We start from the raw sequence: 19574 nt of genomic DNA on the forward strand, positions 1-19574 counted from the left end.
ATTTAACCCTTGTTCAACCAAAACTTTGTTAATAACATAATCCACATCCTTTATCTTAATAATTTAATATAATAATAAATAGGAAACCATCTATGAGAGCACAAATCTACTACTTAAATTACAGCACATACCTTTGTTGGAGAGAAACTTGACTTATGAAAAGTTGAAAACTAGGCACCAGAGATGTTCAACGAGATTTTAGAACATAGCATTTGGGACTATGTTTTAGAGTGACTGTGTTTTTTGTGAAGAAGCCTTGGACATGAACCTTATGATAATCCCTCATTAATGGACAGAAGGTGAGTTTTGTTTTCATCATATTTATTGCAAACCTAACCAACCAAACGTGGTAATTTTACCTTTATTTTTTTTTAACTTTATACAGGACATGCAACATGTAACGTTAAACATGCAACCGGAAAACTGGAAACAGACGTTGATGCTTGCTAGAATCATCTGATGAACCGGTTAATAAATCCAGAAAATCGATTCCTAAATTGATGCTAGCTAGATTAAACCAGCTAACTGATTAATAAAACCGAAAGACCGGATTTGGTTTGAAGATTAATGTGGCCAATCGGTCATCCGGTTATGAAAACCAAAAAAACGGATACGAGAGGGAGCTTGCTGGATCCACTCGGCTAACCGGTTATGAAAACCGGCAGACCGGATGCGGGTTGAAGCATGCTCGAACCAATCGGCTTACCGAAATTCACAACTGGAAGACCGGATTCGAGTGACATGCTTGCTGTTAACAATCGGATAACCAGTTGTGAAATTCGGTTATCCGGATTCGAGGGACATGCTTGTTGTCAACAACCGGATAACCGGTTAGGAAATCTGGTTATCCGGATTCAAGGGACATGCTTGATGTGCACAACTGGATAACCGGTTATCCGGATTCATCTTACATGTAAACTAAATTCAACCGGCTTACTGGACAAAACCGGATAGCCGGTTATTCAAACCGAAAATCCGGATACACGTGGCTAGGTCACCGCCCACAACTGGTTAGCCGGTTAGGAATTTATGGATAGCCAGATTCGCGAGTATATATACTGTTCATCTCCTCTTTTCTCTTTCGGTAAATCGGTTAGCTTTCTCTCTCTAAAATCGATTATTCCTCTCTCGTTTTCTCTCCAAAATCCATCATTTTCACATGTTTTTTATGCAAATGGATCCATGAAACTTGTTTCCCATCCGTTCTTGTATCCAAAATCATCCTTCAAACCCTTTTTTAACCTCAAAATCAATAGATCCGAAATCGATTCTAGGGTTTAAGCCGAAACTTCTCTCTCTAGATTTCTCCCTTTGAAGCCGTTTTTTATCGAAATTGCTTCTCGAAATCTCTTTCCATCCTTATTATCTCCCTTCTTATTAATTTATTTCACTTCAAATCAAACAAACTCACCATGTCAAGCTCACGGTCAGTTCGAAGAAAAGGCAAAGAACCGGTTCAACATACCGTCCGGTCACGACAAGCAGGGGGCACCTCCAATCAATCCAACTTTGAGGCCATACACTTTCAGAACTACAAACATCTAGCCAAATGATTTCACCAACATTTCATGACTCGTGAGGTACTCCAAACCTTTTTTATTTTACCGGATTGGTTGAATAATCTTAGTATTAGCAATAGAACTTTATTGCAATTGTTGGAAGATGTTGGTTGACTTAATGCAGTTTTTTTTGAGGAAAATATATATCCCGACTTGGTGAAAGTATTTTACTCGAATATGGATTGTTCCGCGGAGAAAGAGAATTGAGTGATCACCACAGTTGGAGGAGTTTCGATTGAGTTTGATGATTCGAAGTTGAACTCTATCCTATGAACTTTCAATGATGGTCTAGAAATTTTTTCACATAGGAAACCTCTTGATATTGATGACTATGTTCATATTGATGCTGTTAAGAATATATGTCGTCGTATTGACCTTTCGGATGACGATTGTACTATCCATTTTCGCACCCAATGTCTTTGTCTTCAAACTCGGATATTACTTCGTTTTATTCAGAGTATTGTGCTTCCTAAATCAGGCCATTTGGATGAGGTTTCTCATATGGATGTTGCCTTGATTGATTATATTTTTAGACATCGTCCAATCGACTTAGGATGCACCATTGTCCGAAACATGCTTAGTATACCTAAGTTGATTACTCGTTCCCTTTCGTATGGTCATTTCATCACCCGAATCCTCAAATACTTTAGTGTCTCTATCCAAGAACCATCATGTAGGCCATCTAAAAGCATTGGGGATGAGGCTGTTAGTTCTTTAGGTTTTAAGTGTCGTAATGGCACTTAGGTGAAAGTCACTGATAATAAGTTCACCTTTCTTGCTCCAAATGATGATCGGCCACTTAATGCTATGGTTCCCGCCCATCAACTACCTGTTTTTTCTCTTTCATTTCGGGTTCATTTCGAGGTCAGCGTAGACGTCGAGCTCCTTCAGTATCTCCCTCAATTCCTGCAGCCTCTGCACCTGCTTTACCACATCCCGAGCCTCCTACTTCTGAAGAAATTACTCTTCAGCAGCTTATGGATGAGGTGAGGACACTCTCTGTGCGGCAGACTGAGTTTCACCAGCAGCAGCTTATTCATGGAAAATGCCTCATCTTTGAGCACTTCGGCATTCCATATCTGTATCCACCACCATCCTCACCACCTCAGTAGTCTCTTATGCTTGTATTTAGACACACCTACATTTCATTATGATTTTGGATTATGTATTTTCTTTGACGATATGGATTTGTTTTGATTGTTTGATATTTCATGGATAATATGTTATTTTCGTATGCTTTGGATATTTTTGGACTAATGTGTTGTATTGAGATTTCGATAACAAACCACATGTGTTGATTAAATAAAGATTTATGTATTGTGCTTTTACAATAAGAATATGTTTTTATAGAGTTAAGTTGTTTTTCATAATCTTTGATTTTAATAAATTATTGTTTTGAATTTCAGATTTAAACCTATTTGAAAATATTTAAATATTTTGGGTCATTCTATAACTTCTCATATTTTGGATCATATCTTAATTGCAGAAAGTTTTGGGTTTAAAAAAGTAATAATTAGAAATTCTGAAATTGGACCTATTTGAAAATTTTTATAACGTTTTGGGTCAAAACATAGTTTCATACAGTTTTGAGGTCAAACTGTATTTTTGAAACATAATTCATTGTAACACTTCACGTGGAATATACAACTTATTACGTAAAGTTCGCAACATGGACGTCAAACATGAAATGGGCGAGAATATTCGAGAATTTTGGCTTTATCCAAAACATGCAACATCGTACGTCAAACATGAAATCCTACCGTCAGACATGCAACAACAGATGTTAAACAAGAAACTTGCAACACTTCACGTGAAATATACGACTTATCACGTCAAGTTCGCAACATGGACGTCAAACATGAAATGGGCGAAAATATTCGAGAATTTTGGCTTTATCCAAAACATGCAACATCGTACGTCAAACATGAAATCCTACCGTCAGACATGCAACAACTGACGTAAAACATGAAACTTGCAACACTTCAAGTGAAATATACGACTTATCACGTCAAGTTCGCAACATGGACGTCAAACATGAAACGAGCGAGAATATTTGAGAACTTTGGCTTTATCCAAAATATGCAACATCGTACGTCAAACATGAAATCCTACTGTCAGACATGCAACAACTAACGTTAAACATGAAACTTGCAACACTTCACGAGAAATATACGACCTATCACGTCAAGTTCGCAACATGGACGTCAAACATCAAACGGGCGAGAATATTCGAGAATATTCTTTATTTTGGCTTTATTCAAGACATGCAACATCTAACGTTAAATATGCAACTGTTACGTCGACCATGCAACAACTGACGTTGAATATGAAACTTGAGCACTTTACGTGAAATATATGACTTAGCACGTAAAGTTCGCAACATGGATGTCAAACATGAAACGGGCGAGAATATTCAAGAATATTCTTTATTTTGGCTTTATTTAAGACATGCAACCGTTACGTCTGACATGCAACAATTGACGTTAAACATGAAACTTGTAATACTTCATGGGAAATATGCAACTTATCACGTCAAGTTTGCAACTTCGATGCCAAACATGAAACGGGTGAGAATATTTGGGAATATTCGTTATTTTGGCTTTATTCAAGACATGCAACCTCTAACGTTAAACATGCAACTGGTTCGTCTGACATGCAACAACTGACGTTAAATATGAAACTTACAGCACTTCATGTGAAATATACGACTTATCACGTAAAGTTCGCAACATGGACGTCAAACATGAAACGGGCGAAAATATTCGAGAATATTCTTTATTTTGGCTTTATTCAAGACATACAACCTCTAACGTTAAAAATGCAACCGTTACGTCTGACATGCAACAACTGACGTTAAATATGAAACTTGCAACACTTCACGGGAAATATGCAACTTATCACGTCAAGTTTGCAACTTCAACGTCAAACATGAAACGGGCGAGAATATTCGGAAATATTCGTTATTTTGGCTTTATTCAAGACATGCAACCTCTAACGTTAAACATGCAACCGTTACATCGGACATACAACAACTGACGTTAAACATGAAACTTACAGCACTTCATGGGAAATATGCAACTTATCACGTCAAGTTTGCACCTTCGACGTCAAACATGAAACGGGCGAGAATATTCAGGAATATTCGTTATTTTGGCTCTATTCAAGACATGCAACCTCTAACGTTAAACGTGCAACCGTTACGTCGGACATACAATAACTGACGTTAAATATGAAACTTATAGCACTTCACGGGAAATATGCAACTTGTCACGTCAAGTTTGCAACTTTGACGTCAAACATGAAACGGGCAAGAATATTCGAGAATATTCGTTAGGTTTTATTCAAGACATGCAAAATCTAACATCAAATATGAAACAGTGACGTCGGACATGCAATAATTGACGTTAAATATTAAATACTATTTTTTTTAGTTTCAATTTCTTTATTTTTTTGCTATTAAATATATTATAAATTACTATTTTTTGGTATTTTAATTTATTTTTTTATTGTATTTTTAATATATATATATATTTTAAAAAAAGTTCAATCGGTTTGTTAACCGGCTGCACCAAGTCTTTGGCTGCCAAATGGCAGCCAAAGACAGCTGGCCTCTCTTTTTGAGAGCCGGGCATGGTGGGCATTGTAGCCAAACCCCCGCTTTAAACTTTACGCATACGTCCTTTACCAATTACCCTCATACGCATAGCTTCATGCAATCGTTCGTCAAGAAATAAAAATAAAAATTAAAAAAAATTAATTTTTAATCAAATATAAATTCAGGATCCTAAAACAAGAACCATGAAGGTTAGAATGTCTGCTTTCAACGTGTTGTAAAAACAAAACGGCTTTACTTTGTTAGGCAGCCAAGGCATGGTGACTAGTCATCAAACCGGCAAAGCAAACACAGCTTTCACTTAAACTAAACTTAATTCATTAAACTTTGTACGTGTAATTTATTAAACCCTTTTTTTATTAAAAAAAAAAATTGTATATATCTCTGTAGCTTGAAGCAAATTCTCTATATTGTTTTTGACATTCAATCTCCCGCCCATAACCTTCAATTCTAAGCAAAATCTCCTCAACTACTACTCTAAATGACGTCCCAACAATACAAAATCTTCTTAAATACAGCTTTTGTACGCTTTTGGGATTCAACCCATTTGCCCCCAGTTTTCATTTTTGTGATTGGCAGCCAAAAATGAAAACCTTTTTGATGTGGGTTACTGCCATCGCTCTTCTTCTTGCTTTTGTTTCTGCTGACAACACTCCCAAAATTGAGCGAATATCTGGTACTTTCTTTTCTTTTCCTTATTGTTATTTTGGATGATTTTTAATTGCTTTGCTTACAACGTTTGAATTGGGTACCTTTGAATAAATCCATTTGCTGAAACTTCCCTATTCTTTAGGGCTTAATAATAATGTGATTCAACTCTCAATAACAGCATTGTTATTATTATTTTGATAAGAATAACGGTATTATTTGATTTTCTTAGACAAGTGGGTTTTTTAACTTAGTTTTTAATGAGCTCTGGGCATCATCAAGTAATTTCACCATAACTGCAGATTAGTAAACCATCTAATTGTGAAAAAATTTCAGTCATTCCTAGACGAGGACAATTCTAATATTAACATTATACAAGGAACATGAATGTGATTGGATAATTGTGTTGATTTATTTGGGCATTTAATGATCAACTTCTTTCAGAATATTTCAGTTCCGTTGTACTTTTTGATAATATTGCATCTTCTGTTCGTATGTCTTTCTAAAATCCTGTTGAGATGGATTTTTCTTAAGTTGGTGGCCTAGGTTGTCATAGCATTTCTGTTCCTTCATTGGAACTGATTTTGTTGTATCGAAGTTGTTGGGAAAGTGATAATTTAGAAAATTCTTAACCAAGTTTACTTAATGGGACTGTAAAGAATCAAAATTTTCACTTACTTTGATGTTATAGGAAGTGCTGGCGATGTCTTGGAAGATGATCCTGTAGGAAAGCTGAAAGTCTATGTCTATGAGCTTCCAAGCAAGTACAATAAGAAACTCCTTCTGAAGGACCCCAGATGTCTCACACATATGTTTGCTGCCGAGATCTTTATGCACAGGTTCCTATTATCCAGCCCTGTTCGGACCCTCAATCCGGAGGAAGCTGATTGGTTTTATACCCCTATTTACCCCACTTGTGACCTTACACCCACTGGCTTGCCGTTGCCCTTTAAATCTCCTCGGATGATGAGAAGTGCAATTCAACTTATCTCCTCTAACTGGCCCTATTGGAATCGAACAGAAGGGGCTGATCACTTCTTCGTTGTGCCTCACGACTTTGGTGCCTGCTTCCATTATCAGGTACGATTTTCTTACAATAAACATATGCACACATACCATTTTGTGCTTTCCAGTGAGCTTTACTAACTTGGTATTTTGTCTTGGCATGGTCGTTTTGCAGTAATAGCTGTGTTCTTCAGCTAAGACTTGTTATTTGTTGAAACCTAACTTTTAAGCGTGCAGAATGGTTAAAGATAATAATTTCTAATAAGATCTTGAAAAATTAGGAAACAGACATAGAATCCACGGCCAAAAATGGCCTCTAAACTTACAGATTGGAAGTTCTTGACATATGGTCGATATATGTAGTTCTCCAGAGCACTTAAGAATGCCAGAAGTAAAATGATTCCCATCAAATTGAGGATGGACCATTATTTTGTGCTTAGCATCCTCATTTTTGTGCATGTGAAATCATACCCACACTTTTTTGTGGTTCTTATTAATAACATGTGCTAATAATAACTTCCATGCAAAGGTTTAATTTTTGGTTGTCCCTGTGTAGGAAGAGAAAGCAATTGAACGAGGGATTCTCCCATTACTCCAGCGCGCTACCTTGGTCCAAACTTTTGGACAACGGAACCATGTGTGCTTAAATGAAGGTTCTATAACAATTCCTCCATATGCTCCCCCGCAGAAGATGCAGGCTCACCAGATTCCCCCAGACACTCCACGGTCAATCTTTGTCTACTTTCGTGGTTTGTTTTATGATGTGAATAATGACCCAGAAGGTGGTTATTATGCAAGGTATGTTTTACAGAACTTTCTGGAGTAGTTGAAGCCAAGGTTTTGTAAATTGTACTATTTTGTCAGTTCACACCTGCTAACCTTCCAATAGATCACACTGAAAGGACAATTAATTATCAAGCACCATATGAATTGGGATAAAGTTGGCCGCTACCTAAACTCTAGAGAATAAATAGATTAGACTACCAAGATAGGAGAATGGCACCAATACAGAAGTCACTAAAACTGAAAGCTGCCTTGGTAAACTTATGTATTGCGGCCGGAGCATGCCTGATGAGTGTAGAGAAATTTTTCACCTCAGCTGTTCCTTAGATCAGTCCGTTTTGAGATTGGTTATAATTTTATCCACACTTGAATTTGCATTATCTCTCTTCCTGAACTTTTCCTGATGTGGACTCAGGATTCTATTGCTTTACCTGCACTAAGTTTTTTTAGGTTCACCTTAAACTCAAAGTTGTGTACTTATGTAGCATAAGTGATTTTTATATATATGAGTCCTTCCTGACCATTTTGTTTGATTAACAGGGGTGCAAGGGCAGCTGTATGGGAGAATTTTAAGAACAATCCCCTCTTTGACATCTCTACTGACCATCCAACTACATATTATGAAGACATGCAGCGAGCAATATTCTGTCTGTGCCCTTTGGGCTGGGCCCCATGGAGCCCAAGACTAGTAGAAGCTGTGGTATTTGGCTGTATCCCTGTAATCATAGCAGATGACATTGTGTTACCCTTTGCCGATGCAATCCCATGGGAAGAAATTGGAATGTTTGTAGCCGAGGAAGATGTTCCCAAACTGGACACAATCCTTACATCAATACCACCAGAAGTAATTTTGAGGAAGCAGAGACTTCTAGCGAATCCTTCAATGAAACGCGCAATGTTGTTCCCCCAGCCTGCACAACCAGGTGATGCTTTTCATCAAATATTGAATGGTCTTGCTCGTAAGTTGCCGCATGACAAGAGTACATATTTGAAACCTGGGGGCAAGTTTTTAAACTGGACATCGGGACCAGTGGGAGACTTGAAACCTTGGTAGTTAATTGAAGTTTCTAGTATATATATTCATTGTTTTTCTAGACTTTTTGAGTTGTATCAATTGGTGTTGGCCTCAGACAATTTACTTAAATTTTTGTAGACATGCTTACATTGCAGATTTACGTATGTGGGCATGTTTTATATACTACAGCCCAAACCAAAAGAAGTCTATTACGTCTACTCTTGCTCAAATTGGGACCTCACTTGGATATATACTTCTCAATTCCTTATTATTTGGGCCTAACTCTCTGTATTTTTTAAAAATTATCTAAAACACCCACATCGTTATTTTCTCAGTTGTTGGATTTAAATTTTTAAAGTAAAATAGTATCTCCGTTAAATATAATATTTTACATAAAAGCCAAGCAAAACTGATAGGGTTCGGCATCAGTTTCGGCTCGATACAAAAGTTACAAGTTGAGCTCTATCGAAATAACAATCAAACGAAATAATAAACTAAACCAGAACCGAACCAACTGAGTTGGTTCATCGTTTTTCAAATTTAGGTATTTCTTTTATTTTCTTACGTAATTTAATAATTGTAGGACATAAACTTGCCTCTTATGTCCTCTTATATCATGTCACGTCGCTTTATTTTATTATAAAAATATTTCATTTTTTCGATTTTTTTGTTTTGGTTATCAGTTCGTAATTATCCCTTTTTTTGGTAATAAAGAAACAAATCAAAATAGAAAAAAAAAATCTAACTGAATCAGCTTTTTTTCAAAACTAGTTCTCTTCTGCCCCATCCATAAAATATCACATGTAACGTGTGAAGAATAGATGATAAGTTAATAAATTTTATTATTTTAACATATATAGATATAAAATAAGAACCTCCTAGATAATTTTTTCAAATAAAAAAATTAATTAGATAATCAACTCAATTTTTAAGGACTAAATGAATATTTATTCCTTCACTCAAAATTTCCTTTGTCACCCACCAATGCCATCGCTTTTGGAAGTATGCATTTATAATAACCGTTGTTATAATTTATTAGTGTTAAAAATTGTATGTTTATTAAGTGTAAAAATATTATTTTGTGTTATTAATGTAATTTATATTTGTAATTGTGTAACATATTGTGATTTTCTAATTATTTTTCTAAGTATTTGATTTTGTGTATTTTTGTGTGTTTATTAGGAAAAAATAATAATTTCATGCAATTTGAGGCTTCAAATAAATGTACGGATGTTAATTTTAGATTTCAGAAGTCCGAAAAATTATGTCATTATCTAGGAGGATCCGAGACTTTTGTTGTAAATTTTTAAGTTTTTACCACAGTAAATGTAGTAATTGTGAAATTACAAGTTTTTATCATGTTAGGTATGGTAATTGTTAGTGGAATGTATTGGATGTGTTTGAGTGAATTAAGTTAAGTTTATGTTTTATTAGTGGGACAAATATAAGGCTAAGGTGTAATTAGTTTTATTTATTTGTGTGGTGTGAATTAACCATGTATTAGTATAAAAAGAGAAGGGGGGAACACACCTCTACACACCTTCTCTTCTCTTCTTTCCCCTCAAACTCTTCTTCTCATCTCTCTTTGTAATATATTTTTAATCAATAAAATTAGTTTTATTTCAATTTTCAAATTCTATTTTTTTTAATTATGTGTTTTTCAATTTTAATAATTTCCTTTATTTCAAAAATGTTTAGCTAAATATTCATTGTTAGGAAAAAGTGAAACTCTTAGTAAAAATGTGGTTTAATCAAATTCTATTTTTAATTTTATAAATTAAATTATTTTCTATTTAATTTTATCCATATTTTATATTTTGAAATTTTGATTTATTGTAGACAAACACGGGAGTTTGGCACAATGAATTCTTAATATCTTAGTATAAAGTATAATAAAATGGTATTTTGATTTATTGTAGACAAATTAAGTTTTGGTACATTAAGTTCTTAATCCATAATAAAATAAATGGGAAAATAATTTTAATTTATACAATTAATCTTTTAGGAAATAAAATAAAAATAAAAACAATTTGTTAAATTGTATTTATTACTAAGAGTAGATCCATAACCCTAACTAATTTAATTTCATAATTTTTCTTAAATTAAATTACATATTTTTATTTTTTTGATAAATTTAAATAAACAAATTAAATTATTTTTCTGAGAATCGATCTCGGACTCATTAAATTATAATATAATAAAACACTTTTATACTTAAAACTTGAAAGTTATAAAACACTGTTAAATCGTATCAATAATGCCCGTCGTTTCGGGTTAAAGTTAAGCAAATATCCTTGGAATAGAATAGTGCATATGGCTTGGGCTTGGGCTTTGATAATAGGCACGTAATTCATAATAGGACTAAACAACTTTTATGTCTTTATAGGGACAAGAACTCATTCTCTAGTACAGCACCTAATATTTGACTTTCTTTATTTCGATCTAATACATTATTAAAGCAACCCCACCTACCACTAATGACAATATCTTGTATGGGAATTTTAAAAAAATTAAAATACAATAACATCTTTTGTATCACCCAAAATATCCTGATGATTAAACTAATTACATCAATTTCAACCTTTTTTTTTCTAAAATGAAATTATTCTACTGCTTAAATCTGATCAAATAGTATGATAGACGGAGATCTTTCAATTTACGCGTCGTTTTATATCTCTATTTAATTAAAAAGAAAGAAAAATCTCTAAGCTATTATGGATAAATTTAAAATTCCTCCCTTATAATTCACTATTTTTAAATTACTTTTCGTATTTTTAAAAATATCAAATTATCCTTACTTTTTGAAAAGATAAAGGAAAATTGGGTTGATGATTTTTTTTATTTTTAATAAAAAAATTACAGAGTAAATTAAGATTCTAAAAAATAAGAGAATAATATAAAGATAGTCAACTTATGAATGAATAATCTAAAATTAACTCTTAAAACATTATGTATTAAAATGGGTGCAAAATGGCAAATGATCATCTGAGTAGTTGGGATTTCTAACAAAAAAAAAACTTAAAATTATTAAAATTTATTATTCAATTAATAAATGCCATGTGATTTGGATAAAAAATTTTGGATAATTTTAAAGATAATTATCTCAAATAAAAACATATCTTGATCCTCAAAATTTAACCACTAATGTAATTCAACCATTAACTTTTTTTTAAAATGTAATGTTAAACACTTTTTTTAATTTCTTTTTATTTCTAAACTTGAAATGCTTAGAAAAGGGGGGCAAAAAAGTTTCTCTAATTTTACAAAAAGGAAATTATGAATGAATCACCCTCTTATATCAAAAGTTCATATAACTAGGATTGGACATCGGATTGGATTCCGATACGTTTGATTCGATCCAATCTGAACAAATTCAAATTAAATTCAGATTTTATCCAAAATCCGATCGGATGTAATTTTTATTATTCAATCGGATTTGATTCAAAACGGATCAAATTCAGATTGATCCGAACTCAGATTGCACTACTTATTGAAAAATAAAATAATTTAATATAAAAGCCAATTAACAAAATCTTTCAGTTCGTCATCATTATCTCTTCAAATCATCAATGAATCAAGCTCTAACACCTCTCAATAATAGCAACAAGAATGGACGTCTCCTTCAACATCAACCCATCATCGTCAATTTATCATCATTCGCCGAAGCCCACTCCCGTAAATACAACCTCCTCCATATAACTATAAGCAACTCAAGCTTCAACTTCCTCACCCTCTCCCTTTGCCTCTTCCCTCCCTCGTTGACTTCTTCCTCATCCTCCTCCCCGTCCTCACCATCCTCACCGCCGTCTCCTCCATCTCCATCTTTACCTCCTTCTCCAACAAGTACTACGCCAGCCACATAGTTGCCATCGTCCTCACCGGCATCTTCCAAGGCTCTGTCTCTGTCACGATACTCTTCTCATGGCGCTGTCATTCTCAAATACACTGATGCTCTCTCTATTTTGATCTTTTTCTTGGAATGGTCATGCTTGCAATTAGGGTGTGTTTGGGATTGCGGTTGGGCAGAAGTTACAGCACTAGATTATTTAATAAATACTAATTGTTATAACTTAAAAATTATGTTGATATAATTTTTTATTTATATGATGTAAAATTTATTATATTTTTAATAATTTTATTAAAATTATTATTTTAAATTTATATTTATTAAATATTATTAAATTTTATTTTATAATTATAATTTTTTTTTTACAACAGCTGTGATTTAAAAAGTATAGCACCTCAATCTCAAACGCATCGTTACTTTCTTGTTGAGGTGCCATGCTTTTGTTGATGGAAATAACAGTGGAGACGCTAACACAGTAGGTTTCTTGAGGAGGATTTGAAAGCATCATTCCAACCGATCTGAAAATCACCAAATCCGAACTTAGCCAATCGAAATTCGAATATATCCAAAATATTCATCCCGTTTGAATCTAATCCGATTTATTTCTGCTCGAATTTCAAGTTTTATTGGAATCAGATGGTTTTTTTTCTCAATCCACTCCACCCAAACTCCAATCGGATTAATCTGATCTGAATCCGAAGTTGCCCAACCCTACATGTAACCACTAAGAAATTATAACAATTATTCTAGATCCTTTTATCATTCAGACACTTTTTGCGAAAAGGACTGTGAGCCCCAAAGTTTGGAAAAAAAAAGACTTAAAACTTGTTAATGTTCAAATATATATATATATATATATATAAAATTCTCTTTTTATTAATAAATTCTGTTTATTTTAATACTAAATTTATTTTTAATTTAGAATTACTATTATATACCTATAATAAATAAATTAATATATTGACTTAAGAAATGTTACGTGTATAATAAAATCAATAATTTTTATTTAAAACTTAAAATTAAGATATAATTATTTTTTGCCCAAATTATTCATTATTTTTAGAGTGAAATTTTAATTTTAATTTTATCCATTATTTATTATTTTTTATTGTGAAGGGTATATTGATAATTTAGAATGGATAACTTGGGCAAAAAGGTAATATATCTCAATTTTAAGTTTTAAATAAAAAAATTATTTATTTTATTATACACGTCATCGACGACATGTCTTAGGTCACTATATTGATTTATTTATTATAGGAATATAAAAGTAATTATAAATTAAAATAAATTTATTATTAAAACAAATTGAATTTACTAATAAAAATGGGGGTTATATGTCTTTTTTTATTATGTTAAAGGATGATAACATGACCAGAGTAAAATAAGTATTTTGTCCAACTATGTATAACCAAAAAAAAATTATCTCTAAATCACAAATCTTCATAAAAAAAATTTTACTATCATTAAAATTTCAGACAATTTCTCTGCTCTTTTAATCTTTAACTATTCTAAAATAGCTATTATTCTTTGCAAAATCTAAACAACTGTTCAAATTAAATTAAGGGTAAATTCAATTTATTTCTTAATTAGAATAATAATCTTTAATATACCTCTCGAAAGTATGAAAATTTCAATTTATTCTCATTTTCATTTAGAATATGATATCAAATAAGAGACACGTTGATGACTTTTCTTATTAAAAAAAAAACAATTCTAAGGAGATTGGTGAATTGAAGTTTGCCCTAGAAAGAATTTAAAAAAATCCTTGACCCTCAGTAAATGCTTCTACTTCCCTCAAGAAATAGTCAAAATACGATGAACAATTGAAGATGCTTAATTATTTACTAAAAAGAAATGATATTGTATCATGAAAATGATCCAACCCGACGAAGCCAAAATAAAATGCGGTTTACCTCTCTGTGTCTCCACCACCACCTGCCCTTTGGCGACAGCTGAAAGCTGTCTTTCATTTCTCCCAACCAACACTCTTAACCTAGGACTCTTTCTTTGTATTATTTTCGGAGCCTGATTTTTTACAATTTTTCCTAAGGAAGATATAATTTGTTCATTTGTATCAATCAAGTCCCCAATGCCTAATGAGATAAGTCGACAGCTGTAAGTTCTCGTATAATATTGATTTTTAGATTTCTGACTATCACAATCTTTGATATGTTACGTTAACAAAAACGAATTTAATAAAAGAACTCTAAAAAGAATTTCAATCATTTTAATAAAAAATGTATGGGATTGTATTTAAGATGAGTTTGTGTGTTACGTATTCAAATTTGGATTGCTTAAATAAAGTTCTTACAAAGTTACTTGGTTAAATTTAGGTGGGTAAACAAATATAACCACTTGAAAATTTCTTGGATAAGCTGGTGATGGCATTTTCTTTTTTTAAAAAAAATTGTACAAGAAGGAACAAAATTAAAATTAATTTTTTTAGTCCCATACTTCTCCCAAAATTCAAACTTAGATGATAAACTAAAGAAAATAAGAATATCAAAAAATAATTTGGTCTATTTATTAATTATATCAAATTAATAAATTTATAATTTTATTAATTAGAGTCGCATTTTCTAATTTGACAGTTAATTTCATAACAAAGAAAAAAGACAATAAAAAAGTTATAGTTTTCTGCCCTTCTACTTTTATTTAGCTTTTTATAAGTAAGATAAGATAAAAATAATGATTAATGGTTGAATACGAGATCTTTGTAATTGTTAACATAATATATTGTAGCATTAGTATATCACATATTCAAACTATAATCAATTTTATCTAAGTATAACAAAAATAATTTTAAAAATATAAAAATATATATTATTATTTAATTTCATATAAAGCAAGTCAATAGATATGCTTAGTTGAATAATTGATAGTGTTAAAAATAGGTTTACATGTCAGAGATCTCAAATCTAAACCCAATAATGTGATTTTAACTTTGAAGGCGATTTTGAATCTTTAATTGTGTCAAATCGATTAATGAGAACGTTCATCAAAATAGCGCCCCTCGAACATAGGGACCTAATGGACATAAAAGAACAACATATAACCTTCTTGAGAAATAATAAAAGTTAAAGGAACCCAAATTAATTACTCTATTATCAAATTTCAATTTGTCTATTAATATCATTTTTCAATATATAAAAAGTTGGTGGCATTGCGGTTTCTTCGTTTGTATCGTATTTGGTTGAAGCTTACAAATCGTCTCTCTTTATTTCTGAGTTTTTAGATTCAAGGATCAACGAGTCTTTAATGGCGACCATTTTGAAGCTTACAAATCCAGCTGTTTCTTCATCATCTTTGAAACCCAGATCATCATCATCCTCACTGCCTAAATCTTTGATCAGCCTTCAAACCAAAACTGGGTTCAATTCAAAAGTTGCATCTTCTCAGTTGACCCTCAGAAATAACCACCCTTTGAAGGCCTCTTTGGTGTAAGCTTCCATTCTTTTATTTTTAATTTTTTATGATATTATTTATATTTATTTATATATTCATTTATCTGTATTATTTTTGCGATTTTGACTTTTATACGTATCTCTTTCTTTTTTCTTGATGTTTTGTTTTGATTTCATTTTATGATTTTTTTCAATCTAATTTCCTTGACACTCTTATGGGTGATTTAGGGGAAAAACTTTCGTTGCATGTGCAGATACCTTGTTAGTTTCTTTCCAATTTTTACTGCTATTTTGCAAGATTTGTTAACCAGGGGATCATAAGTTGTATCATATCTTGTAGTGTTTACGTTTCATGCTGTAGTTTCATCTGATCTTATTATTATCATTATTATTATTGGAGTAATGATGCTAGAGCTGCAAGCTCTCTGTAGAAAATGGTGTGGCATATCATTATTGAATACTGGTTGAATAAAAACTCAAAATCATGAAACTAAATCACAGTGTTTTCTGTTCAACAATAATATTACAACATCAGTTTGTAAGAGTTTCTGGCTCTAGCATAGGTGAAATGTAATTGAAAATAAATTAATTTTCGTTTTTGGGTTTTGCTTGATCATGGTGTTTCTGTATGATATCTGAGTTTATAATCATTAAAAAAATGTAGCTTTTGAAATACATTTGTGATGTGTACCTCCACATACCATACTAAATTGGAACTTGGTTGCAGTGTGAAATGTTCCCAATCTGGTGGAAATGGAAGTAGTGCAAAGAGGACAACTCTTCATGATCTCTATGAGCAGGAAGGGCAGAGCCCTTGGTATGATAACCTTTGCCGCCCCGTCACAGATTTGCTTCCGCTCATTGCAAGTGGTGTTAGAGGTGTTACCAGCAACCCTGCGGTAACTATTCATATTTTCTCTTTGTTTTCATTACTCTTTAATAAGTGATAAATTTAAATTTGAAACTGCAGATTCATAGCTGGAAACTGTCTCTTTTTTAGTTTTAGTACGCCTAATCTTGTACGTTGAGCTGTTTAAAATTTGTATTGTCCAGATTTTCCAGAAAGCAATATCTTCATCGAATGCTTACAATGATCAATTTAGGTATGGAAGAATTTTAATTCCAAAGTTTTGCTATAATTAGATTATGATAACAAAATTGAACTCCATCTTGTCTTTGCTCTATGAGCCATTTGCTGTATTGAACCATGAACGGATATTATCTTTCAGGAAAGAGTAGGGAAAACTAAAAACGCGTTAAGATTTATGGACTTATCCTATTGGATTATACCAAATACTGATTAAACCGAAATGAAGGATAACATAACTATAAGTCACTGCAATGTTTGACGATTATGAAGTACAAAATTATTTTTGGAAACTTGCATTTGTATTTTAATGATTGTCAATGACAAGCACTGTTACATTCTGCTTATGTGGCCTGACAGTTAAAACTCATAAGCTCAGCAGCTCAAAAAGAGGAGAGGGAAAAACAATAAATGGGGCTTGTCTGTGTTTGCTGGTTATTGGTGTTTGGAAGTTGATTTCTGTTCAGAAATTTAAAATTGTCTTGCCAGCTAATCTTTATATTTTCAATAAAAAATTACTTGAAACTACAGGGAACTTGTACAATCTGGAAAAGATATTGAAGCTGCATATTGGGAACTTGTGATTAAGGACATTCAAGATGCATGCAAACTTTTTGAGTCAATCTATGATGAAACCGATGGCGGTGATGGCTATGTTTCTGTCGAAGTTTCTCCCAGACTCGCTGATGATACCCAAGGGACCGTGGAGGCAGCAAAATGGCTTCACAAAGTGGTTAATCGCCCCAATGTATACATAAAGATACCTGCCACAGCTCCTTGCGTTCCTTCTATCAAGGAAGTTATTTCGCAGGGCATTAGTGTCAATGTGACTGTAAGTTCATTCTATGAATCCTTTCCCTTTCTTAGACCATGTTACCAAATAATGTGTAGAAGCCGACTTGACTTTAATTATTCGATGCTGGTGAGTTGGCTATTACCACGAGTAAGATTTTGATTGTGCAGACTATACACTATTGATGTTAGAAGTTTATCTTATAGGATTTACAGTTCTTGGTCTTGGGGATTTTTGACTTTTGTCTTTATGGACTTCTTGTCCCTCCTCTATGTACATTTCCTACATCTAATATACTTATTTTGTTTCTGAGCCAAAAAAAAGAAAAAAAAAAAGAAAAAGAAAAAGAAAAAGACAGAGGATATAGGTTTTTGGCTTCTGAGACTCTTATGTGTTTCTTCCATGTTAGATCAGAATTCCTCTGTTGTAGGCATCTGACATTCAAATTGTGTTATATTCATGTACAGCTCATATTCTCCCTGGCTAGATATGAAGAAGTCATTGATGCTTACTTGGATGGCCTTGAGGCTTCTGGGCTGAGTGACCTTTCCAGAGTTACAAGTGTTGCATCCTTTTTCGTTAGTCGAGTAGACACCCTTATTGACAAAATGCTTGAAAAGATTGGAACCCCAGAAGCCCTAGATCTCCGAGGAAAGGTATCTTCATTTCAAGTCCATGTTCTTATCTTTAAGGGCCTAGCAACCTAGAACGTAAAATTATGCTAATGGCATGACATATTAACTGTTTTAGGCAGCAGTAGCTCAGGCAGCTCTAGCATACCAGCTGTACCAGAAGAAGTTCTCTGGTCCAAGATGGGACGCTCTTGTGAAGAAAGGTGCAAAGAAGCAGAGACTTCTGTGGGCCTCAACCAGTGTAAAGAATCCTGCCTACCCTGACACTCTATATGTTGCTCCTCTCATTGGACCTGATACGGTGAGCCCTCATATGTTTTCATTAATTATTTATTGAGTGTCTTAGTAATTCCTGTACATTCTCTCATGCAGAAAATCTTTAGTTTAACCTATTTCTGAATGTAGAGGTTCATGGTTTGCAACATTAATATGCTGATGAATACTGACATTATTATGTAACAAATTCTCATTTTATTGTTGTGGCTGATTTCCCTGTTGCAGGTTTCAACCATGCCAGACCAAGCTCTCCAAGCATTTGTTGATCATGGTGCAGTTTCAAGAACAATTGACTTGAATGTTTCTGAGGCTGAAGGCATTTACAGTGCACTGGAGAAGTTGGGAATTGATTGGAACTACGTTGGCACTCAACTCGAACTTGAAGGGGTAGATTCTTTCAAGAAGAGCTTTGATAGTCTGCTGGATACCCTGCAAGAGAAGGCAAACTCTCTCAAGCTGGTTAGTCTGTAAACTGTAATTGTTTTTTTTTTTGCTTAAAACCCACTTGGCGCAGCTGCGCTGTGCCCTCACCTATGTTTTTGGAGAAATTTTCACCAAGAATGCAGCGCAGCTGCCCCAATCGGACTCTTATTTTCCGTTGTGACTGAAATAAATCTAGTGGGTTTTCAATCCCCTTCTCATAATCTGTATGACAATAATTATTATGTATGATAAGTGTTTTAGTGCCAACTTCTAGTTTGTTAAGGTTTTATCTTGTGTAGTTGTGCTGGTTTGTCCTTAATTCTACTGTATCCGGCTTTCGTATAACATCTGAATGTTAAAAGTAAATTGTTGTATGTGTATATACATTTTTGGATATTATGTTACTACAAAGTGGAACATGTAAGGAAATCGTGATTTCTTCCTATTTCTGTCTCAGTAGTTGAAGGGTGTGCTTGTAGCTGCAGG

General features: G+C 33.1%; 2 protein-coding genes across 2 annotated transcripts; both read left to right on the forward strand.

Moving 5' to 3' along the window:
- The first annotated feature begins 5433 nt into the window (after positions 1-5433).
- Positions 5434-8894, forward strand: LOC18032742 (probable beta-1,4-xylosyltransferase IRX10). The gene is made up of 4 exons (XM_006420740.2): positions 5434-5848; positions 6512-6900; positions 7382-7623; positions 8149-8894. The coding sequence occupies exons 1-4, from the start codon at positions 5758-5760 to the stop codon at positions 8660-8662; spliced, it is 1236 nt and encodes a 411-aa protein (XP_006420803.1). The 5' UTR covers positions 5434-5757; the 3' UTR covers positions 8663-8894.
- A 6617-nt stretch (positions 8895-15511) lies between these two features.
- On the forward strand, positions 15512-19355 carry LOC18033078 (transaldolase). The gene is made up of 7 exons (XM_006420742.2): positions 15512-15913; positions 16605-16776; positions 16931-16980; positions 17496-17796; positions 18225-18413; positions 18508-18690; positions 18891-19355. The coding sequence occupies exons 1-7, from the start codon at positions 15732-15734 to the stop codon at positions 19134-19136; spliced, it is 1323 nt and encodes a 440-aa protein (XP_006420805.1). The 5' UTR covers positions 15512-15731; the 3' UTR covers positions 19137-19355.
- The last annotated feature ends 219 nt before the right edge of the window (positions 19356-19574 follow it).

Source organism: Citrus clementina, unplaced genomic scaffold, assembly GCF_000493195.1.
Source record: "Citrus clementina cultivar Clemenules unplaced genomic scaffold, Citrus_clementina_v1.0 scaffold_9, whole genome shotgun sequence".
NCBI classification, from domain to species: domain Eukaryota; kingdom Viridiplantae; phylum Streptophyta; class Magnoliopsida; order Sapindales; family Rutaceae; genus Citrus; species Citrus x clementina.